This window comes from Amphiprion ocellaris, chromosome 19, assembly GCF_022539595.1.
Source record: "Amphiprion ocellaris isolate individual 3 ecotype Okinawa chromosome 19, ASM2253959v1, whole genome shotgun sequence".
Lineage (NCBI taxonomy): Eukaryota > Metazoa > Chordata > Actinopteri > Pomacentridae > Amphiprion > Amphiprion ocellaris.
This window is the reverse complement of record NC_072784.1, coordinates 20,284,985-20,310,309: the sequence shown is the minus strand read 5'-3', so window position 1 is coordinate 20,310,309 and position 25,325 is coordinate 20,284,985. Positions and strand designations below refer to the sequence as shown.

Below are 25,325 nucleotides of genomic sequence, written 5' to 3'. Positions count from 1 at the left end.
CAGCAGGAGCTGATGAAGCTCTTTCTGGCCTGCAGCCATCTTCAGCTGATGCTTGTTTTGTGAATTTTGCTTTTAGTTGAAACTGAATGAATAAACCGTTCAGCTGAAGAAATTCCACCTCTTCATCCTGAAAGGTGCTCTGGTTGCTGTATGTTTAGGATCATTGTCCTGCAGAATGATGAAAAGTTGTCCAATAAGTTTACATGCCTTTTAAAGGCACATGTCCAAATCATGACAAAAGCACTTCAAGCTCCTGTTTCTTCCTACAATCTGTGATGTTCCCATACTTGCGAGAGAAGTTGATTTTTAATTCATTAGTTTATAAAAAATTTGTTCCAGAAACCTGTATGTTTTTGGGATTCATGTTTTGTGGAGAATCCTAAATTCTGAAAGGAGTACTTGACTTGACTTAAAGCCATGAAAGAGGGACTTGTGCACCTCATTTTGCCAAGTTGTTTTACATTTTCGGAATTCTTGTGTGAACCATTGTCTAACTGGAAAGCAAATCTTCTCCCAAGTCATAGTTCTCTTGCAGACTGCATCAGGTTGTCCTCCAGCATTTCCCTATACTTTGTTGCATTTATTTTACCCTTTACCTTTACATGTTTTGCAGGGACTACTGCTGTGAAACATCTCCACATCATGATGCTGTCACCACCATGCTTGAAAGTGTTTAGTATTAACTGTTTATCATCACTGGACTTTGGGAGGGAAAACACTGTTGCCGGTTATTCCTTAAAATATGTGCAATTTGATATAAATGGGTGGAGTCATCTGAAGCTAAAGATAACAGTGTACTAAAAATATCATGAGGGCGATGGCCGAAAATTGTGGAACTATTGCCAAAATGCAGTGTCAGTAGCTTACTAATCATTTTTTCATCTTAATTTAATGGAATCTCCTCCTTTGAATGTTGAAGTGTGGGTTTTGATGACTCAACAGTTTACTGAATCATTGGTCAGGCCTAATGTGTTTTATGAGAATGGTAAGAAATCAATTTAGGTGTATTTAGGGAGGTAAATTGTTTCTTACAGTATTTAACTTATTTAATACACACATTTGATGCAACTCAATTATATTTTTCCACAGAAATCTGGCATGTGTCTAGGTGGAATATGCATGAAATAAAATAAGTGGTTATCTGATTTGTAGTGCAGTTCTAACTGCATAGAAGTGCACTGCCTGAATATACCTTGATAACAGAAATTTTCATTCGAGGATTAATCCATGTTTTGGAAACTGAGTCAAGCTTGTAAAATATAAGACGGACAGAGGCTACAGGAGAACTGCTTTCTGAAGCAGGGGGGAGGGGGATCTCGGAGCCGCCTTCCTTGTTGAAGCCGGATATTTTTCAAGGTGACACAAAACAATCGCAGCGGCACAGTGGAGAGATGCGCACAGGGAGGATTTAAAAAGCCAGGCCGCAAAGTTGACTCCAGATAGACTGTTTGTGTCGGGTTGGTGTCTGTGCATGGCAGTCATTTATATTCATTAATGTCCAGCTGAAGCGGGCTAACGGTCACTGTGTTGTGTCGCAGCTAACGTCCAGTTAGCTATAATGCTAACATGATGCTAAACCCATCAGCCGGGTTACCAGATGACCGAAAGTCCATGTACAGTCAGTCACAAAACAGCGTGTACAAAAGCGGCGACAAAACCAGCCCTATTAGCGTCATACTGGTTAGCTCTGGCAGCCGAGGGAACAAACTTCTCTTTCGATATCCTTTCCAAAGAGTCGCTGAATGCCCGTCATCTCTGTCAGGTAGGCGTAGCTTTAGCATTAGCCAGACATTAGCATTAGCCAGACATATACATTAGCATTAGCCAGGCATAAGCAGTCAATTAGTAAACAGAAACTCCTGACCTCAAGGTGTCACTTTCACGTTATTTCACATTTATAGGAGATGTAGAAATTCACAAACACCTCATGATATACTGCAATACAGTGCAGCAACATCATTCATATAGGATTGGAATCTTTCATATCTACTCTGTGTTTGTGCATCTGTCTACTGTTTGTCTTTTTTATTTGCTTATGTCGTGATTATTTGAGATTAGTAAGAAACATTTTGATGTAACTGGGATATTGTTGCTATTTTATCTACTTGCTATTTTGTTCACATTAAGAACAACACTTGTCAAAGTAGCTCAGTTTACCTAATGATAAATAGGCAAATGCAGAAAGGTATCCTGGAGATACAGCTAAACAGATTATTAGAATATAATTGAAATCACAATATATCCAAGTGCAAATTCCAAATTGCAGAAGGTAAATTTTTTGGATAATACTCAAAATGTGCCACAAAATACTATAAAAGATGAAGCATTGTGGTGCTAAAAAATCATATTCTGCTTGTTTGGTAAAGACAGCAGCTGAAATTACATCATTATTTTTTTATCATGGCTTATATGGCAATCACAATATATGCCACAATAATCACAATATGATTATTAGTATTACTTTTGTTTTTTGCACCCCGAGAAAGACCCTTACCAGCAGCAAACTATAGCTTCATATAGTGAAAAACCTTTGAGCATGACACCACTCTAACACGTTTGATGATCAGTGAGTTGTCATCGACAGAATATCATGTTTGTTGTGGTTCTTGACGTGTCTAGTAATATGTTATGAATCTAATATGTTTTTTAAATGGTCATGATGAGAAACTCATGTTGATATCTGTCCACAAGCAAAACAACGGAGTCCATATGCACTGCACACAACTGGGGATGGTCTTGATGATCAGGATGGTGATTCAAGGTATTTTTAAGTCTTTCCATATTATTAATTAATTTATACATTGATCGTACGGGACAGAGTCCATTCTGAGATCCAAATGAGCATCTTACGCTCATTATATTTTTCCTCCCTCTTGTTTTTGGTCGTCTTATTTTCCCCACCAAAAACACAATATTTTTCTGAAGGAATTAGGGAGTTGGCTCATTGTTAATTTAGCCTCTGTGATAGAGCATTGTTACACTTCATTACAATTACAGTTTAAAAACATAAAGCTAAATTTTGTGTGGTCTAAATGAGTCCAAGTGTCGTAGCCTCTGTGAATATTAGCTGAACTAGTGAAAAATAAACAAGCCTTTAAACCACCATACTTCGTTGTGTTAGTGAGAATGCAGGACACTGCTTGTTTATCATCACATTATCCATAAAAATGTGTTGTTAAAATATCATTTCATAGCATCTTTAAAGTATAATAAATCGGCTGTCATTTGTTGTTCATGATGGAAATCTTGCCCCAAAGAGCTAGATGTAAAATAATATAATAATTACTAAGATATACAGCATTTAAAAAGAAAAAGAACAACACTCTAAAATTCACTCACAACAGTATAAAACTCACAAGTATTTTAAGAATTTCACAGACTAATTTACGATAACTTAAAAGGACAAGGAAGCTTTGAAATTTTAAGCTGAAAAAAAATGCAGATACAATGGAAAATGATAAGCGCCTGAACATTCAGGGCTGACTGTGGCAGATGAAACATGAACTCTTACCTGTTTGTAGCAATGTGTCGATGTCTGATTCTCAAAGTACAAGAATCAGACAGTGAAGCTTTCAATCTTGTCTGTTGTTTCCAACAACATGTAATTTTCATCATTCTGCCACTCCACGGATGGTGATGCTGGTCAGTCGTTAGTTGGTTGAAGGTGGGATGTGGGAAGAAGCAGCGAGAAAGTGAGAATTAAACCTTCTAAGAAATAAATCAATTTAGCAAACCAAACATAAGCACACAAAACTGATACAAAATCATGGAATCTCTTTTTCCCCTCAAATTTGACCTCGTGAATTTACACCAAACAGGCTTTTATTGTGTGCATTCCAGTCTTACAGCTATTTTTTTCTATTTTAACAGTACAGCAGAGCGTTATACAAATGTGTTGACTTTAGAATCAGTTTCCTGGAGCTAAACATATAAGGCAGTTGAGAAATGGTCTGTCTTTCTCGTGTTGGTTAAGAACCTGGCAGAAGCATTTGAAACTACTGCATGCACTTGTTGTTTCATTGTATATTTTTGGAGCAGTGTTTGAAATCTTAGTTGTCTTCATGACAGCTTCAGGCTGGTAATTAGGCTCGCTTCTCCATATAAACTGTCCTAAGATCGAAATTTGCCAACGCTACTGACTTGAAGGCTTAATCAGGGTAAACTAGCAATTAGCCTGAACCACCATGCAGACCAGCATTTTCACATCACAGTATCACATGTTTGTTCGGGTTGTTTTGATGTCCATTTTATGCATTTAGCCCAACTGTGTGTTGCATTTTCCCTTTTGTTTGCTTTTTTCTTCTTTTTTTGTGGCCCAATTCCCATTTCAGAGAACAATCTCCACTAACTGACGAACAGTTGGTAGCAGGGTAAGACCAAATCATTCTAAACCACCTCTCCTTTGCTTAGAACACCCCTGTCTTTTTATCCCCCTTCTTTTTCCTATATTGTGTCCTAAATGGATCTCCAACCCTAATCTCAGTTAAAATCCTTGTAAATGATCAATAGAGGATGAATCAGTGCTGGGGTTACGAAAAATCTGTTTAAACCATTGGTAAAGTTTTGATTGACACTGATTGTTCTAGCTGTAGCATGGAGACTCAGCATTGCAAGACAAAATTCAAATCAAATGTAAGCTACAATAAAGCAGCTGCTTCACATTCATTTCCAATTGTGGTGGTGGAGTAAGTCCATACTGTGTTTAATTTTTTCTCGACGTTAACACTTTAATTTTTACCCCTTTGGTCGCAGCATGAGTTACTTAAGTCAAACCAGCATGAGTCTTTCACACTCTTTATTCATACAGCAATTTCACTTTTCTGCAAGGAGGCCTCCTCCTCTTTTCTCCTCTCCAGTAGCCACACAAACTTTTTTATTTATACTCTGGTTGTTGAATTACATTTCAAACAGATGCATCTGATTAATGCAACCCCTCTTATAGACAGGAATGTACAAAGTGTAAGCAAACAGAGCTAATTTAACCTTCTCAGCTGTTTCTGTGAAGCATCCTCTTCCCACCCTGCACACTTTTTTATTCAGTCTGTTCTTCCTTCTTGAAGGTTCTCAGACATCATCCTCGCCACCATCCTGGCCACCAAATCTGATATGTGTGGAAAGAAGTTTGAGCTGAAGATAGACAATGTTCGATTTGTGGGTCACCCTACCCTCCTTCAGCATCCTCCCATCATTCAGGTAAGAATGAAAAGATTCAGCATTTCTTCTTAAGAATACCAGCAAGTGTAAACAACATGTTTCTGTCATTGTATTCTGGTCAGACTGTTTTTGAGGAAAATCAGCATGTTTTACTCTCTTCCTCCCCCATCTGGTGGAAAAAATACTGTAGATTTTATCTATTTCTACACAGAATATATGCACAGAACAGTGCAGCAGAGTGACATATGTTGTGCTTGAAAAAAAATTGTAGGTATGGCTATTTGTGATGTATTTTTACAGTAACTATAACTTAAAGTTGTATGAGACACTTTTACAGATACTATGAGTTAAAAATTAACAAAACCATCTTGAATTCCATTTATATTGTTGTATATTGTTGTACTATGAACCTCCCAATTTAAGTCAGCTTTGAATTTTGGTAAACACATTGAAACCTTGAGTGGTGCCCTCTCTTGACAGTCTTCTACACTGATGATTCACTGCATGTGTTACAGGGGATGGAAAGCGTGTAAAGATGTTAAAAACTTGAAGCAAATCACATAGAATTTTTGCCCATAATAATTGAAAGTAACAGCTTATGTCATATGTGGTATAATGCAATTCAATAACATCTACTGTATCCAAATGTAGAAACAATTTTAATACGTGATAAATTATTTGTCATTTCTACAAGCAAAAAAATTTTGTTTTTAAAAAAATTCTTGTTAAATGAAAGACTTTGCTTCATTTCTTTGTTTTTTGTATTTGCTGACTGAATAGCTTCAGTTTTTACTCAGCTGCGTGAAGAAAATAAAACGGCAAAATGTTTCTCACTGCACTTTTTGAAGTTGTGATGGATGTTTTTCATTGACTAAGCAATTTGATAAATATATAAAAAAGAATTTGCAAATCAAGCAATACTGCCAATTATCATTAGTTGTTATACATTATTATAATATTTAAGAATGTCCCTGTGCTATATGTTAAGTATTTACCATACTATATATAACTTACAAAACTATAGATTGATATTTTATTGTAAAGACTTATCTTGTGCATCCTGTGAAAAGTTTGTCTTCTTTTTGTGCAGGTCTCTAAAACAGATCCTTCACCTAAGAGAGAGATGCCTACGATGATCTTGTTTAATGTGGTGTTTGCATTAAGGGTGAGGAAAAGCTTTTTAAGCTTTAGATTTTAATTTGTAATTTCCTGCATTTTTAAAGTGTCTGTTTTACTCTAAGTGGGGGATAAGTATTGAAGCTGAAACTGATATTTATATTTGATTAATTTTACATTTAAGTTGGCATTGTGTGGGTGGGACACACAGATATTTTGTTCTGTTAATCTGCATGCTGTGAATGGGAGGGGTGTGTGTGAGTGATAATATTCCAGTCTACTCTATCTGTGAGAGCATGGGAACTCAGAGGGGGGACGGGCCACTTTACTGTGCCTAATCATGGTGCCCAAAAAGGCGCAGCCCATTCCTGCCCATGCTGAGTCACGGTACCAAGTAAGTCCAAATACAGCTGAGAGGGGAAAAAGTGCTCAGTCATGGTTTGTCAGTGACTGTGGAACAGAACAACAGTCCCATTGGGTAATTGTAATGTGGTGCATCATCTATACACACTGCTGAATATTTTTTATTTCATATTATTCGATTTGTTCCATCATACGAATTGTCTTTGTTTTTGTTTTTATGCAATAATAAAACAATGATAATTGATCTACTGACCTATTTAGAGAGACGATACTGGTCACTGAACCTTTTTTTTAAATGTTTTGTTCATCCTTATTTACATCCCAAAGGTGGCAGAATAATACCTCTTAATATATTGAAGTGTAATACAACACCACTGCTAAACTATAGAAATACAGCAGAGATAAAGCAAAATAAAGGGTAAAGTCATTCTGAACAAGTCTTGCCAGTGCTATGAATTGCTACTAGGCTTTTGTTTAATTCTGTATTAAATATATCAGGAGACACTTAAGTGTAGTTTGAATTATGTGTCTGTTGCATGCTAACATCTTTACCTCACATAAAGAGCTCAAGGGTCATTTATACAGTTAACAGGCTGGAAATATTTGACATAAACTAAAAGTGAAAGCACTGATGATGTGAATGCAGTTTAGTAGGAAATCATTCAGTCGTAATATAGACATGTTTTTGTCAAAATTAAAAACCTCTCATCCTGTGCTTCTCCAGGCAAATGCTGACCCATCCGTCATCAGCTGCATGCACAATCTGTCGCGCCGCATCGCTATAGCCCTGCAGCACGAGGAGCGCCGCTGCCAGTACCTGACCCGAGAAGCCAAACTGATGCTGGCCGTCCAGGATGAGATTACAACCATGACTGAGAGTGAGACGCACACAAAATAGATATACAACTTCTTAGAATTCACTGTATATTTTGGTATATTTATTATAGAACAATATAGCTTTTTAACAAGCAAATATTCTAAGTATATTACACTACCGTTCAAAAGTTTGGGGTGACACAGGCAAATTCATGTTTTCCATGAAAACTCACACTTTTATTCAGGTGCCAACAGAATTGCACAAGGGTTTTCTAATCATCAATTAGCCTTTCAACACCATTAGCTAACACAATGTAGCATTAGAACACAGGAGTGATGGTTGCTGGAAATGTTCCTCTGTACTCCTATGGAGATATTCCATTAAAAATCAGCCGTTTCCAGCTAGAATAGTCATTTATCACATTAACAATGTCTAGATTGTATTTCTGATTCATTTAATGTCATCTTCATTTAAAAAAAAGTTTTTCTTTTAAAAATAAGGACATTTCTAAGTGACCCCAAACTTTTGAACGGTAGTGTATTATTTTGACGGTGATCTTTCTCCCCTGATGTCGACAGATGAAAGCCCCCAGTCCCCATTTAGACAGATTCTTCCGAAGTGTAAGCTCGCCAGAGATCTGAAGGAGGCTTACGACAGGTCTGTGATTAAGCGCACTGCACATTTATTTTTTCCTTTTTATATACCCTGCACAATGTATATTATGTTATTTTCATGTTCTTTTTTAGCCTTTGCACAACTGGTGTGGTGCGACTACATATCAACAACTGGCTGGAGGTGAGCTTCTGTTTACCACACAAGATTCACAGGATTGGGGGCAACTATATCCCCCCAGAGGCATTAGAGCGCAGCCTAAAGGCTATAAGGTATGTCTAGATTTAATTGTACACAGCATGTGTTTTTCCTCCTGGTATCTTCAATATTACATTGTACTAGAAGTAACTTGTTTCCTGTAAAGCACATGGGGAAGTCTTTCTCTGTAAAATACAACTGAAAGTGACACTTGCAGCAACGCCCCAATCAACAGTTGTGGACTGTGATATTAAAAATGGCCTATCACAACCGACCACAGATACTCCACCCCACTGCCCCCTTCTCAAAGTAAAAACACACATCTTAAGGTACTACAAGGGCTGTTACAGATAAGGCTTTTTCCCCCTCCATATATAATTTTGATATAATAATTTGTTTTATCAGGTTATATGTAGTTCCCTTCTATTTTTTACACAAATGCTACACCTTTTAAGAGTAAAATATCTTAGTGACCATTGCATTCCTACTTTTACCTTCATGTTTACATGTATACAGTTTAGAATGTACTAAGTTTCTTTACTTATGGGAATAATTAGTTCAACTGATGGGGTTGCAAGTCAGAAAAAATGCCATTCATCTGTGACAGTCAGCTAAGAATGGGAAGGTACAATATCTTCTGCTGACATGGTTTAGGAAAAAACATTTATTCCAAGAGATAAACTTATGACTTATAACACACACATATATAGACTTGCAATGACATGACCAGCTTTTGTAGGCATTTGTGTAACTACCAAACAAAACAGCATTTTTAGAATCCCTCTTGATCTCTGTTATTAGATGTTAAACCACAGGTGAGCTTGTCCGTTAAGAAATTTAGATTCCTTGAAAGTGACTGCCTGAACTCCCATCAGTGACTCATGTTGTGTGTCTAACAGCTGGGCTTCTGAAGAAACCATGCTTTTTATGAGCTATACTGCCACCTATTGGCATGATGGCATGTGTGCTGTAATTTTGATTTACATCTACAGTCATGCAAAAAATAATTAGACCACCCTTGTTTTCTTCAGTTTCTTGTTCATTTCAATGCCTGGTACCACTAAAGGTATATTACTTGAAGAATACAATGAACATGACAAAAAATGCAGCTAATTGCATAATACTTTATGTCCTATTTGAAATGCTTAAACTTAATTGTATTCCCAGGGTATATAAGAGGTCATTTCATGTCATAAGCGGCACTGCACATGCAAAGGCCTAGAGTGGTTTCCTGCTGACATTAAAGCCGTAGCACAACTCAGAAGTTGTCAGCTCTCACATAATGCCTAAAACAAAAGAATTATGTGAAGCCACAAAGGCAGCCATCTTGCCACTGCTGGAAATTGGCATGAGTAAAGAGACAGGTAGCAAAAAAAACTGAAGATCTCCAAGACAGCCGTTCATTACACCAAGAAAAAACATGTCAAACATCGTACTACCAAACTGCTAGCTGGTCACGGCAGGAAATGTCTTTCTACCCCACGAAATGACTGTGCACTCATCTGTTCCTGCTTCAAGAATCATCGTCAGACCTCCAGGGACTTTAAAAATTAGTGGGCACTGTCGAGAAATGTGACTTGTTTGGCAAGGACAGTTGGAAACCGACTTTTTGAAGCTGGTCTGAAGTCACACAGGGCACGGATGAAGCCCTTCATAAATGAAAGGCAGAGGAAAGCCTGGTTGCTCTTTGCTGGAGATCACAAGGATTGGACTGTTGATGATTGGGCTAAGGTTCTCTTCAGTGATGAATCCAATTTTCAGTTGATGCCCACTCCAGCCAACTTGCTGGTTAGGAGGAAGCCTGGAGAAACCTACAAACCAGACTGTCTGCCCCTATAGTAAAACATAGGGGTGGATCAGTGACCATCTGGGGTTGTTTCAGTCAGGGTGGAACAGAGCAAATGTAATTGTGTGAAGGGCGAATGAACCAGGTCATGTTTGGGCCTACTCTTGAAAAAGGTCTTTTTTCATCAGCTGGAAAACTCTTTTTTGCCTCCAATGACTGGATTTTCCAACAAGACAATGGCCCTTGCCACAAGGCAAGGTCAGTTAAAGCCTGGATAGAGAACCCGAACATTGGAACCATGCCTTGGTCTGCTCAATCATTAGATCTAAATCCAATTGAAAACCTGTGGAAAATCATCAAACGCAAAATGGGGAATCACAAGCCCAAAAACAAAGCAAATATGTTTGAATTTGTGCAACAGGAATGGACTGCTGTGACAGCAGAACAATGTCAGAAGCTGGTAGAGAGCATGACAAGATGCATGGCTGCAGTCATCAGAAACAATGGTTATGCAATCAAGTACTAACTCCTGTGTGGATCATGGGACTCAAACAGACAAAAAAGAAAACATGGAATCCTAAAAGCACTGTTTTTGGCAGTACAGTGCCATAGCTACTGATGTAAGAACTTAAGTGGTTTTGGTTATTATAAAAAAAAACATGGAAAATGGTTAGATATCAGCTCTTAAATTAAACTCTTATGAGCTATATTTGTTATCATTATATTTGTCCAAACAAATGTACCTTTAGTTGTACCAGGCATTAAAATGAAAAAGAAATTGAAGAAAACAAGGGTGGTCTAATAATTTTTTCCATGACTGTATGTCTCCTGTCTTTTGAAGCTGATCGAAATATGCAAATATTACGACAGTGTAAGTGTGTTTTAGCCGTGACATGCTAACACGCATGCAGAAATTGTTTATATTTAATTAATCAAAGGGGTCAATTAACATATGTATATGAGTAAAGACTGGGAATACAGCAGATTCCTTCTGATTTCTATTTAGGAGACAATTCTGCTTACTTAAAAGCACTTTCTGATGACCTGTTATTGTTTGTTCCTGTAGACCCTACCATGCCCTGCTGCTGCTGGAAAACGAGAAGGAATTGCTCAACCAGCTTCCCCTGGACTGCTCACCTGCGATGGTTCGTCTGATCAAAACCTGCTCAGCAGTGAAAAACCTGCAGCAGCTTGCCCAGGACGCAGACCTGGCCCTACTTCAGGTGCAGAACAGTCACACCACCTTCACGCTGCCTACATCAGCTTTGTACTGTTAAACTGCAAAATGTCATTTTTTGACTTCACGTTGTTCCCTGATCTTTCTAAGGCATTTAACCAAAAAAGAAAAGCATTTTTCATATTTATAAAAAGCACAATGATTAAGTTTATGTAGCAATCACAAACAATGTGGTGATTGTATTGCATTTTAAAACCCTATTGATAAATATCCCATGGTTCAGACAGAAAGGTTTCTTGATTGATATCTTACTGCCATCTAGTGGGCATTGTATGCAGTGCAAATATAAGAAAGTTCCCATGTATGGTGGAAGGAAGTTCTTACATTTTCCCACTATAGCTAATTTACAATAGCAAAACAACTCATATAGTTCCCATTATTTCACATCATAGAGATTACCTGAAAAATGTTTCCTCTCTCCCAGATCTTTCACATTGCTTCTCACTTGGTTTATTGGGGCAAGGCCATCGTCATCTACCCACTGTGTGAGAATAACGTCTACATGCTGTCTCCTCATGCCAACATCTGTCTGTGAGTATCTGTGATGTGATGCGAGCCGGTTGGCTGCACCAGTTCCTGGAGAGCTAATGAAACACAGTTCTGCTGAGCACTCATCCATGCCGTCGCCTCATATAGAGATTTAAAAAGCTCATCCTTATGAATATTAAACTGTAATTGCTAAAGGGTCTGCTAGTCAAATCATCTCACAGTGTACTACGTGAAAATTGGGTCATTGACGATAGTTACAACACAGTGTATGTGTAAAATGAATAAAAAATAATGTTGCAGAAAAATGCCCTGTGTTCTCAAATAATGTTTGCCATTTCTCCCTAAATAGATACTCTCCATTGGCTGATCAGTTTGCCCAGCAGTTTCCTGGTCATGATCTGCCCTCCATGTTGGCCAAGTTCTCGCTGCCCGTCTCCCTGGCCGAGTTCAGAAACCCGCTGGAAGCACCTGCACAGGAGGTAGGATTATTACCTCATTAGCATAAGTAATAACGATAACCTAAGCTGTGAAAAAGTGAGACAGTACCGCTGGCTTTAAATTTGTCATCCTGGTTTTTACCCATGTTGGTGACATAATCTGTTTTCTATGTTGTCTTTTTTGTTTTCAGAAAGAGGAAGAAAAAACACTAAAATATATATTAAGACTAAAAAATAAAAGCAAAGAAAATGAACTTGAAAAAACAGGGTTAATAAAGAATATATCTTGCTTGAAGTAATGTATTTAGATTGACCTTAGAAATAAAAACAGTTTTGTACAAATTTTAATGTAAACGGAAATTCAGTTACAGCTTTGTGGTAAATCCTTAGTATTCATGAAGATATTACTACAAATGAAGACACTCTATTGTAAGAGCAGGACCATCTGTTGTTGTCCTCCGACCCATCTTGTTTTGGCAGAGCTTTTGAGGATGAATTATAAATGGCAAAGGGACATCAACTCCAGCGTCTGCATCCTCCATTTTTTATGAGAACAAGATCAGAGCAATGGCTCTTTCCTTGCGGCTCTATTTTAAGTTTGTGTGGTACCCACTGCTGATTTGAAGCATGTTTGATCTGGCTACGTGAGCATGATGAGTTTCACTTGTTCAATATTTATCCTATGCGCCGCTGTGATGCAGTTTGCCGCCCTGTTCTGCCCCTAACCAGGCTCAGCTGATCCAGATGGTGGTGTGGATGCTCCAGCGCCGCCTGTTGATCCAGCTACACACTTATGTTTGCCTGTTGGTACCGCCCAGTGAGGATGAGCCTGGGCTGAGGGATGAAGACCCTCCACTGGCTGCCCGAGTTGGAGGCCGCAGTCTCAGCACCCCGAGCGCTCTTAGCTTCGGTTCACCGAGTATGTCCTCCCTGAGCTCTTTCTTCTGACTCACAGGTATAACAGGTAATACATAATCCACGACTGTCTGTCTGTCTGCTCCTTGTGTTTAGCCAGCAGTGATGATATGACCCTCACCAGTCCCAGCATGGACAACTCCAGTGCAGAGCTGCTTCCTGGTGGAGACTCCCCACTCAACAAGAGGATGACAGAGACGCTGCTTGCCAGCTTGTCAGAGCATGAGAGGCAGGTTATTCTTAACATCCCTGCTGCACAAAATCCAGAAGATCTGCGGATGTTTGCCAGGTAATTGAGTTTGCCTTGAACAGAGCATTTTCTGTGCTTTAGATTTAGTGCAGTAAATGCTTTCAAGCCCACCATTCTTGTCTGGTTTCACACAATCATATTTTTCATTGTTATGCTGCAGGTTAGGCATGACAGTGGTGCAGATAAATGATGTGAGCTGATGACATGCCTCTGTCCTCACATTTCTATTTTCCAAGAAATACTGCGAAGAACCGTGCATTCACTGCTCAATCTTAACCCAACATATTGATATTGTACATTCTGACACAGATTGCAACCAAGAATTTACTGGACCAATCTTTCACAATGTGACATGTAATAAATTGACACAATCGCTGGTGTCACTCAGTCTGTGAAGGCCTCTTAACAGATGGACTGAGTTTTATTGAGCATCCAGTGACTCATGATGCTATAAATCACGATTAATGCCTTGTCTCTCTGGGAATTGGAAGATGTGCAATGGTTGGCTAAATAAAGCTGTTTCAATTGCATTCGCAAAATATTGGGAAATTTAATTGGAAATGTTGCCTGAAGAGTCAAGATAAATTGTCAGCTGTTAGTTGTGTACATATTGAAAGTAGAGAGAGCATCTAAACAATCAAGCAATCAGAGCTGCAAAATTCTGTCTCATGGCTGATTTGCACTGCTAATGACTAAGTGAAACTCTAGACCTCAACCTGTTTTTTTTTTTTTTGCCTGTTACGTTGACTGCTTCCAGGCTGCTGCACTATTTCCGGGGACATCACCACCTGGAAGAGATTATGTACAACGAGAACATGAGACGCTCGCAGCTCAAGACGCTGTTTGACAAGTTCCGCAGTGTCCTTGTGGTGACCAACCATGAGGATCCCATTATTTCAATCTTTCAGTCACCCATGGAGTAGTGGCACAGAGACGCATCAGCACTCAGCAACTGGAAAATATGTCAGTTTGAGAGCAGGTAATAGCCTGCTGTGCTCACAGCTAAGTGCTCTAAGTGCTGTTTTAAAACATTGACATGTTTGCATTAATGTGTGCAGATTTACAAAGGTGTTTTTCCCTTATGAGCCAAATGTTTGTTTACAATATTAAATTATTTTGTACATGCCAGATATGCCTATAGGGTTCACTGAATATTGAAAGGATTGGTAAGGTGGGGGGGTTGGCTTCATCTTCCCTGTCCCAGATGTGTTAGATCATCTGTGCTGGCCTCATAGGGGCACAGTGAGTAATGATCATTCCAGACCTCCAGCTACCTCTTTTGAAGAATCCCAGAGGTGGGGAGAGAAAGACAGCAAGAAAAGGAAGAGCCTAAACATCAGACAGGCTGTTTTTGCTGTGAGGGAAACGGAGCGTTCCAAACATCTGTTAAATCACTGAGAGGAGAACTTCCCAAGTGTGGATGTTTATTAAAAAATGCAGATGAAATGAAACGTACAAGGCTCACCAGAGCGTAAAAATACAATTCGCAACATTTTTTTTTTTTTTTTTGACAGGCACTGATGAGCTGAGTCTTGTTCTGGTTCTTCAGTATGGTTACAATCTATTACTTTCCAGTACAACCTATAATCAAACCCATAAATGCAATTGATCAAAATAAGTAGTAGCGAACAAAATGGATGAGAAACGGTTAGAATTACAGCAGATCATGCACTTTATTCCACTATTTTAGTAAGAGAACTACAAAATTCTAAAAATAGAATGGAATAATTTCAAAAAGTATTCATTTCATATGCATGAGATGTAGTGTATCCACAAAGAGAACAGATGGCAGAGTAGTTTCAGGAATATTCCTGTTACGTCCTTTTGACATTGTGCTGTCCTGTGTCAGGCTGCACATCTGAGGGACCTAAATCGTTCATTGCTTTTCCAGACAGAGACTCACTCTCTGCCTCTTTATTCACACTAACACAGGGGTGCCCGCGAATATAAAACCGCCATGGTTTCTTGGCCCATTCCCCGTGGGATTCGATTCCAATACGCGGTGCAGATACGATATCCTGGGGTTTTGCTGGACTTGTGTCCGGATCCCCCTCCAGCCACACCTCCGGGTCTGAGGCTAAGTCTCGACGGTCAAAACAGCGCGGTATATTTAGAGCCTGGCACAGCTTCGAAGGCCCGTTGCAGAGCTCTTTGTCCTTCAGTGGACGGGCTCCCTCTTTGCGTCTGGCTGCCCTCAGCTGCCTCATGACGGGCTGACCCTGCAGGGGCTCAAGTGAACGCAGCAGCACGGCAGCACCCTCCCCTGAGCAACACAGCACACAATATGCATCAGTCAGCAAGGCTCCACTCAGTCTCCTTCCTTTTGCCCTTTACGCACTGATGATAGAAAACACAAACTGCCGTATAAGTTTACCACTGTTCTAATGGCCAACACTTAGAGGAGGAAAAATTAAACTAAAATTGATTTCTAACATCTTTCATGTGTGCATTTGCAAGCATCATAATAAATATGACATATTGTGCACAACGTGAAGCAGGTATTTTGGTGGGTGAACCTTTACCTTCACTGGACACATTCATGCAGAGGTAGATGCCATAGATTGGATACACATAGATCGTGCCCGGCTTCATGAACATGGCTGTGTTTCTCTCTGTGCGTTTGCCTCCTGCTGAGTGTGAGGCCATGTCCTCCCCTCCGAGATACGATTCAGTTTCCACTATTCTCCCTCGCAGCTCAGTACCATCCTCACACCTGCGGACCAGAACCTGCAGGTACAATCAAACATCTGTTTCTGTTGAGATTAGTCAGTCCATACATTGATTTTTAAGTTAATAAAGGAGCAACTGCTACAAAATATTTTGATAAAGTAAAAATTACTTTCTTAATCCTTGGTAAAAACAAATATTTTATTAAATCTTTAACAGTCAATTGAATGTCTTGCTTTTAGGCAGTTCTGCAAAACCAGACATTTGAAGATGTTGTTTTCTCTGGGAACTTGACTGATAATTCAGCTGGCTGATGTTACTGACCTGTTGCAGATGTATCAGTATTGAGATATATTTTATTTAATATGTGCTGATATGAAAACTTTTATTTATTTATTTTTTTAAAAACAAAACATAAAGCAGATAAATATGATTGGGATGTTTTAGAAGTTGTGTCCTCATACAGTTTCTCCAGCAGAGCACTCTCAGACTCCTTTCTTTACCATATTCTCAGGACTGTGCAACACATGTAGCAGAGCACATATCACAGCTGAGTAGATGATAGATAGACAGATAGATAGATAGATAGATAGATAGATAGATAGATAGATAGATAGATACTTTATTAATCCCGAGGGGAATTCAAGTGGCGTCTTTGCAGTAAGTTGTGAAGTAGTTTGTGATATACAATGCTGGAAAGTTAAACAATGATCCCATCATTTTACGTTCTCAAAATTGCTCTAACATATATGTAAAAAATATTAGCAAATATATCAATATTGAGGCCCAAACATCCTGTATCGATCACACTCTACCTGATATTGCATAGTTTTGCATGTAGGTTGCACCAAAGGTTGTGGATGACATGGTAATGTTACATTAAAGAATAGAAGAGCCTGGACAGACATGTTATTTAATAAGATTCCTGCAGGAAAAATGAGAAGTGGCATAACTTTCAGACAAGGCTGTCCCAGTGACAGACAAAACATGTAATTTAGCTAGTAGTATCTATGAATCCTTCTTCCTAAACTTTTCAAAATCTTTAGCTGCCCTAGCACACATTACTCCAAGCACACTTCTCACAGCTAATTCTGGCTTTCAGGGATCATCCTAACTAAAACACATAAATGAGTTAACAGCATTACCTTGCCGAGGAATGCTTTAGCCAAACTAATGCATGGCTGGTTGAAGAAGTCCTTTCCCAGCCTGTGCTGCAGGGTATTCTTCATGAAGTAATGGCTTCGTTCCGCAGTATTTTTACTCTGAATTGGCTCCTTCAGTTTAGCAGCTTCAAGTCCCGTCTGTTTGTCGTGTTCAGGTGCTGCTGCTAATACTAGCTTCTTTCTTTTTCTACCTGCCATAATCTAATCGCAAACTGGGTCAGACCATGAATTAAAAACGCCTCTACGACACTGTTACTGAGTGTTTATAAACCCGGGAAATTTTTTATATATTTAAAAAGGTGTGTTGGGTACTTCATGTAAGTGTATCAGCCGCTGGGTTAGCCTGCTAGCATCGCGGAAGTAGAGGTTTGTTTACTGTCTCTTAAAGGGACCGCGCACCTTTTATGCGTTCACATGAAATCACTACTTGTTGATGTTGCAATTTCTTAATAATTAAGGCTGTCAGTGAAGCGAATTGTCTGTCTCTTACCCCCCCCCCCCCCCCAACATATTTTTGCACTCCAGAGCTTCCCTCTCATAACAGCCCCATTTGCTGGTAGATAAACCGTTGCTGCAACCTGTGGCCTTCTCCTGCTGCTGTCTTATCTTTTCAGTGTCATTTGGATAATAAAAGGTTATAAATAGAGCTCTCCACTGCCTGTGCCCAGGAAATGCAGGGCGCCAGTTTGGCCCCAAGCACCATGGTGGGTCCATGTGACTCTCTGGAAGACTAACAGTGTGTGACATGGCCGTGCCACAGACTATGATTTCATGAGTGGAGTACAGATTTGCTGTATTGCTGTCATGGAGACGCAGTGCTGATTTTATCTGATGATGATGTGAATAAATTAAATCTACTACAGGATGACACTTGTTTTACTGCTTTAAATAGATGGATTTCACATAGGCTTGAAATAGTTTTTTTTTTAAATTGTTGAAAAAGGGTAAAAAATATAGACTGTTACAAAGATTTCCACACTTCATTTTTTGCTTTTGTTTATCTACATGTTATGCCATAACCACCATCAGATTATTAATGAGTAAAAAACATTGCAGTTTTGCTCTGGAGATCCTGCGGTTACAACTCTGCAAGACTTAATCTTTACTGTGGTTCTGTACATCTGCCTTGATCCTTGTCTGTATTGCACCATTTGTACACCGAAAAGCTCATCTTCTCTTTGGCAACTGGTTTTTGAAACATATGAAGCTTTTCTAGCAGGAGATGAACTTTCTTAGCCTCTGTAGCCTGTGCAGACTGAGTCTGCAGGAAAGTTTTATTAATATTGCCTGTTCCTGCAGTGGCTTAACTCCGCACCACAATGCCTTTCTTTGTATTCTGCGCCTCGACTCAGTTCTGATATTCTCCTGTCTGTTGTACTTAACTTTGGCAGTGTTCTGCTGCCGATCTTCCTGAGCTTTCTGCAGCTACAGAATGAGCTCTGATACGTCCGTGTCTTTAGTTGTCAAGGGAGTCTTCTTAAGCATTCTGCAGCTTGCTTGGTGCTTTGCTCCTGCATCGTGTTTACTTCCCCTGCAGTTACTTTATCTCATAGGCGCACCCCTTGTTTCACTACCAGAAAAGCTGTAGAAGAAAAATACAAGATATTTGAGTTTGCAGTGTATACAATGTTATATGAATGAGTATTGATATTCAAGACTTCTCTACTGACATTTATCCATAAAGTATTAAATTACTGTGGAGAAAGATAACAAGCTTTCATTTCTGTAGTTTCATTTGCACTATTAGTACTCAAAAGCTGAAATAAGAAAAGATGCAAACAGATGAAGAATAAAGACATGTCTCTCCCTTGGATGGTCAGATCTTCTCTGTGGCACTGCAGAGATGGGTGAGGAACACATGCCACTGGATTGAAGGTAAGTTAACATACAAAAAGTGCCTTAAAAAATAGATGTCATTGCACCTATTGCATGCCATCTCTTATCTCTGCTATTTGTGTTGTTGAAATGGCAGAAATAAATTTTTGAACCATTTCCATAGAGATTTCCTGGATCAAGGCCTGCACAGCGGATTGGTGGTTAGCACTTTCAACTTGTGGCTAGAAGATCCCAAGTTCACGTCCCGGCCTTCCTGGCATCTTTGCATGGAGTTTGCATGTTCTCCCTGTGCATGCGTGGCTTTTCTCCAGGTACTCTGGCTTCCTCACACAGTCCAAAAACATGCTCAGGTTAATTGGCGATCCTAAATTGTCTGTAGGTGTGAGTGTGATTGTTTATCTGTATATGTAGACTGGCGACCTGTCCAGGGCTGCCTTTGCCCTATGTCAGCTCTGTATAGGCTCATATTTTTCTTAAAAAGTAGAATTGTTTCATTCATAAATATTACATAACATCAAGCAACTGTGGGTTCAGAACGGTTGTATTTCTGATGGAACAACATGACAGAATCGATGCAGTTAACGTGAACATAAAGACCTCGACCGACTCTTTGAGCCAGGATAAGTTCCAGACAGAAATCTGCTGAGCATGTTCAGTAGAAGTCTCCTGGCATTGGCTTGTTGACTTTGTCATGGCTGGTGGACCAATGAAGGCCATTGTTTGTTATGACTGTGTTTCCACTGCCTGTCAGCAGCGACTGTGCGGTCTGGGCCGAGCGGCTTTCATTGTTGCTGCCATTGATAATCTTAGCAGCCATAGTTTAGCGTTGCCTTCTGGACCACTTTCAACTCCTGCGGCCCCCTCAGCGGTAGTGGCGCTGAGCTGGAACACCAGAGACTCATCTGTGTGTGCAGATGGACTAGCAGAATGCTGCCTCACTAAAAATATCTTACTACACCATGAGTCAGAGAATCATAAAAGAATAGGGATTGATCTGCTGCAGCAAGCAAGGAAGTAACTCCTTATATTTTTTTTATTAAGGTTATGATTAGTTTTGATAAAGTTTATGTAAGAATTATGTGTCATTTTGTTTTGACACTTCATAAATTTATATTTATATACCGTGTGTAGTTTCACTGCTATCTTTGGTTTATAACTTGCTCTGTACTAAATATTACACCAAACACATGAATAAAATGAACCAACTAACTAAAGTAATTTCACTATTATTGCAGCATTTTACGTTAAATCTGATGCAGAGACCTTCACTGCAGACATCAATTTGATTAAAATAAATGCTTTCCCTGAGTAAACTGAATCGTTAAATACAATGCCAAGACATTATTTATAGACTTAAACCTTTATGTGTTGATATTTTCTTGATTTTCTTTCTTGTAGACTATTTTCGAGGGCATCTTTAGAGGCATGAATGTGGGAGAGGAAGTAGGAGAATGATATGCAGCAAATGGTCCAGTCATCCAGGAATCGAACTGGAGACTCACTGCTCTGGTCATTTGCACCCATATGTGGAATTCAGCTTTCAGGTTGGCTGTCGATTTTCTATTTTTCCACCTCCTTTCCAAAAATATCTCAAAATAAGACTTTCCCACATCAGTGTGGCAAGAATAGGAAGTGCAGCATACTGAATACAAACAAGCAGTGCACTTTCAGCATGGGGTGCTGTACTACTGTTGTCACTGTGGGAGACTTAACGTTGGATCTCTTTTATATGAGAGTCATGATTTAGAAAAGGGACTTCCATGATGCTCTCTGGTGTAAATAAACACAACAAACTATTAGTGTCACAGCTGTTGAGATACTAAGATGACCTCTTGTCTTAGTCTGGGTTTAAATTTGTAATTCTTACATGACACCACCATTAAAGGGGCATAAGCTATTATTTATGTGGCAAGAGATTTTAATGGTAGAAGTCTGCTCTCCATTACAGATTGTTCTATAATAGTCAAATCATTTTACAAGAGACATTTTTACAAAGATGATTTTAAAAATGTTAAAGCAGATAATACATTCTTCTTCTTTGATGTGAATAAAAATATTGCATATTAGCAGGAGTTTTGCTTTCCTGGAACTCCTTCCAATAGCACATTAAAGTGCATTCATGTTTTCATTCAGAACTGTAACTGGGGAGGCTTCTTTCTTGAGTGGCAGACTATGAGTGGTTGCCATTTGCATCCTCCGTGCATGATGGGATTAATTATTAATTGATGATAATTAATGATTCATGTGGCTCTTTTCTTGTTTGCTGCAGAGGTGTGGTGTGTGCTGCACAGGTGGCTCGGCTCTCACTGGGAGATGGAAACAGGAGGAGCGCTTCATTTGAGATCCAGTTCACATACCTGCACAGCAGAGGCATGGAGAAAAGAGGTTTGTCTTTTTCCACATCTGGGTCCTCATGTCTGCAGTTTTTTTTAAACATAACTATAGTTATATAAACATGGCTTTGGGACTACTGTAAGCATGTGAGGATTTTAAAATTTTATCTAGAACATGCACAGCATATGGATTTGTTCTGCATTATAGACAATTTGGCACGTTTTTCAGGTTTGAGGGTTGGAGATTTCAGTAGGGACATAAGAAAAACCTCTCTGCAGAATCCAGTTTTAAACCTTTGTGGGGCACTAAATATTCCCATTCATTCTCCATAGAAGCGTCAAAGTGTAAATACAAGAGTCAGTTACAATTTGAGGGCTGAGCGGCTAGATGATAAAAAGACAAGAACTTCCAGCAGTTTGGTTTTATTGATTGATCCGGGACCAAAGATCCCCCCTTGACCTTTACTGGCCTATTCTGATTACAGTTTCCTTGTCTCGGCTCACATCTGTAGCTCTCAAAGGGAACAACTGTTGAGTCAGGCAGGGTGGGGAGGTGGGTTGTCTACTGGATTTATCTCAACAACAAGGGAGTGTAAATGTGCACGACATACCGACACAGCAAAAGCTTTTCTGTCTTTGATGTTTTTTGAACAGCCTCCTTCAGTATTTTGTAGCAGTAAAATGTGAATGAAAACCTGCATGTGGTGACTTCAGCTACCAGATCTTGACTGTGTGAGCAAACAAAATCATTATGTTGTATTTCTTTTGAGATGCAATCAATGCTAAGGAGCAGGATTAAAAATGATGCATCATTTCTTAACTCAACTGTTTATTTACATTCGTGAGCACAGTACTCCGCCATGGCTGCTCAGTCGTTGTATGATTTCCAAAGGATGAAGTCTTTAAAAAATTTGTGGTCCACAGCAGTCGATTTGTAGTAGGATCACAATCACAGGATCATCAGCAGGCAGCTGATGTAGCGTTCGCTTGTTGTCATAGTTACAGTGACGCCGTGCCGCTATCTCGCAATGATATGGAAGTCCTTAACAAATCCGTGGATCCAGATTATAACTGCATCACTGCCAAAATCTAATCCTTGTATCATTTCTGACCTTCCCTAGTAACGTTGCTAACAGACAAATAGACAAACCAACGCCAATTGTCACATAACTCTAACGTGTTCTCTGGCAGAGCTATTAACAGTTAAAAACATTTCTTTAACGTAGTGGATCACTGCACGAGCCAAGTCTCCTGAAACTATACAGAAGGATGATACTCCTCACTTGTGGGTTTCTTTTCTTTGCACTATTTTGTATCACTTTTCCATTTAAATCAAATGCTTAACAGGAAAGACATGGCGCTGCAAGCTGGCGGCAGCTTCATCTAGCAAAATAAAAGGATATTAGATAAGATACCAATTCCCGCATCAGAATGAAGGAACTGGCTCTTACACTCCTCGACTCCTTGATGTAATTAGTCCATGTTTTGCAAATTTACAAATGACATCTAACAAAATGATATATTGACTGTAAAAAAAATGGCCAAAACCATCCATATCAAAAATCTATATTGTGGGTGACCATAAAATTGCACTGTTTACTGTATATAAACCCACTAAAAGTTTAATTATTTTACAGATATTTGTTGTTGTTTTCACAGCTGTAAAATCTTACGCTACTGTTTTATTATAATATGAATATGTTTATTTAGATTTTTCTGTGGGTAATATGAATTCAGGTCATTATTCTTTGAAATATTGAGAAATAGAGTACAGGAAGGAATCATGTAATTGAAGGGGCCCCATAGAAAGTGTTTTGGTTCATAATGTCCACATCAAAAATCTATATTTTTACAAATACTATTTTTTTTCTTTTAGAGCTTGTTGCCATAAAATTTTACTGTTTGCTATATTTATATCAACCAAAAAGAACAAAACAAAACATTCTTTTACGATGTTTGCAAGTATTTCTAAAGAAAAAGTTTTTGCTTGGAGCAAATCAATGGGCCCAGAAAAAGCATCCTTTACAAAGTTACATGGTTTTAAACAGCATTTCGCCTCGTTTGAAGATGTGGTAAACCATGTCACCCATGTACAAGCGCACAACTCTCTCTGGCCCTAACCCAGAAATGATAGTCTCCCTTGTGCTCGAAGAAAGAGGAAGCCGTTTACAGACCGCCTGACAGTGTTCTTTTGGTTAAACATTATCCTTGCACTCAACCCTTTTATCTGCGTCTGATTGATGGGCCTTCAGGGGGCCCTGAGTGCTCCTGCAGGTCCTGCGATATTTCCTAATTGCTGCCTTTGACCCAGCTTCAACCCTCCTCAGTCCCACAGGGAACTTCACCATTAATTACTGTGACTTCATGGTATATCAATCAGGAAATCCCGGTAGGCCACTGAACCATCCTTACACAGGCCAGAGCTGATGAAGTCTGATAAAGCCATTCCTGTGGTGGGAATACTATCTTTTGCCTAATTTAGGGCCGCGTCTCTGAATGAGCTTGATTTGAAGTGTGGCTATCAGTCATGCTGGCAAGGACGAGACCCACGGGTGCAGGACGGAGAGGAAAGCAGAGCTGAGGGGAGGCTTTCGCTTTTTATACAGTGAACAACATATGTGAGCAGCTGAGAGACCTGTCTGCTGCATATTTTCAGTTTACCATCGCTTTTGAGCTGATTAAATCCAGTCTTGATGCAGTGAATGGTCAAAAAATATCATGACTCTTGCAGCTTCTTGTGGGAGGAGAGCTGTGGAATAGGAGTTACAAAATCTCAAAACCACACTTTTATATTTCCTGTCCTCGAAAATGTGTTGATTTCTTGAGAAATAGCATCACTTCTGTGAATTTTTACAGAAACTGTGAAAAACAAGTGTACAGGAAATTTAAAGTTGCTGAGGAAAGATGGGCTCCTGGGAAATAAAAATGAAACCATTTCATGTTTTCTTTTTTCTTCTTGTAGTATTGCTACTTATTCTTCTCTCAAAGAAATTGTGTTCATCTTTTTCCAGTAAAGACTAAATGTGAAAGTAGTCAGCCACTCTGATGATCTCTAGTTCTCATAATATAAACAAATCATGTGCCTTGTCAGCACAAAACGGAGCTATATTACGCCCTCCAGTATTTTAATAAGAGAAAGGTGCTGGCAGCCACGTTCAGTGTCCCAATAAAGAACCAGATCAAAGCAGCTATGAAGGAGACTTTTCCAGGAACCTGAGACACTTGTGCCCCGAAACCTCATCTGAGGAAACCTCCGTGCTTGGTGCCCCTTGTCAGCACCTCAGAAACTTTCTGCTTCTAACATCCATCTCTCTCCTGGAGAATATTCCCAGGTGGATCTGAGCTTTCAGTGAAAGCGGGGTGGAATGCACTGTAATGGTCTTTTCATTAGATGGAACAGCAGGATGTATTACCCATTACTGGAGAGGAGGCACGCTCACTCAAATTAAATCTCCACTTTTATGGTGCAAAGGAAAGTGATTTTGATTCAGCAAATTGGCTTTGGTATTGTTTTTTTAGAGGATGTGCACACCACAACTTACAGATTGAATGTAGTGAGAAATGCAAACTGTGACAGGATGAATAAGATACACTGCCTTTACAAAAAAAAATAAAAAATCACCACCTGGATTTAAGTAAGCAAATAGTTAAGAGCATTCCATTGGATAATTACCTCAGTGATGAATATGTTTCAGCTGCAACAACTTATTTAACCTTAGCTGATGCAGTGAGTAGCCTCTCATTTCTTAAACAACCATGTTGGAAGACATATCCTGTAGTCGTAGAAAAGATGTTAATCTGTCTCAGAAGGGTCAAATTATTGGCCTGCATCAAACAAAGAAACCTAAGGAGATGTCTGAAACTATTAAAATCAGATGAAGGATCAGAACCGTCCAACGCATTATTACAACCTGTAAGGATAGTGGTGAACCATCGTCTTCGAGGAACAAGT

At 39.2% G+C, this 25,325-nt stretch overlaps 2 protein-coding genes across 3 annotated transcripts; one reads left to right on the top strand and one right to left on the bottom strand.

Moving 5' to 3' along the window:
* Window positions 1–1,352: 1,352 nt before the first annotated feature.
* On the top strand, window positions 1,353–14,502 carry nprl3 (NPR3-like, GATOR1 complex subunit). 2 transcript variants are annotated; one of them, XM_023279614.3, is made up of 14 exons: window positions 1,353–1,762; window positions 2,692–2,761; window positions 4,332–4,370; window positions 5,061–5,193; window positions 6,245–6,319; window positions 7,358–7,511; window positions 8,029–8,107; window positions 8,197–8,334; window positions 11,113–11,269; window positions 11,708–11,814; window positions 12,122–12,251; window positions 12,939–13,128; window positions 13,221–13,413; window positions 14,132–14,502. In XM_023279614.3, exons 1-14 carry the CDS (start codon window positions 1,567–1,569, stop codon window positions 14,295–14,297), a joined length of 1,827 nt encoding a protein of 608 aa, XP_023135382.1. In that variant the 5' UTR covers window positions 1,353–1,566; the 3' UTR covers window positions 14,298–14,502. The 2 variants fall into 2 exon arrangements, with proteins under 2 accessions (XP_023135382.1, XP_023135384.1); XM_023279616.3 differs by lacking the exon at window positions 4,332–4,370.
* A 526-nt stretch (window positions 14,503–15,028) lies between these two features.
* Window positions 15,029–17,585, bottom strand: mpg (N-methylpurine DNA glycosylase). Its single transcript, XM_023279629.3, has 3 exons — window positions 17,187–17,585; window positions 15,897–16,101; window positions 15,029–15,637 (listed from the first exon to the last, which is right to left on the bottom strand). Exons 1-3 carry the CDS (start codon window positions 17,400–17,402, stop codon window positions 15,189–15,191), a joined length of 870 nt encoding a protein of 289 aa, XP_023135397.2. The 5' UTR covers window positions 17,403–17,585; the 3' UTR covers window positions 15,029–15,188.
* Window positions 17,586–25,325: the final 7,740 nt, after the last annotated feature.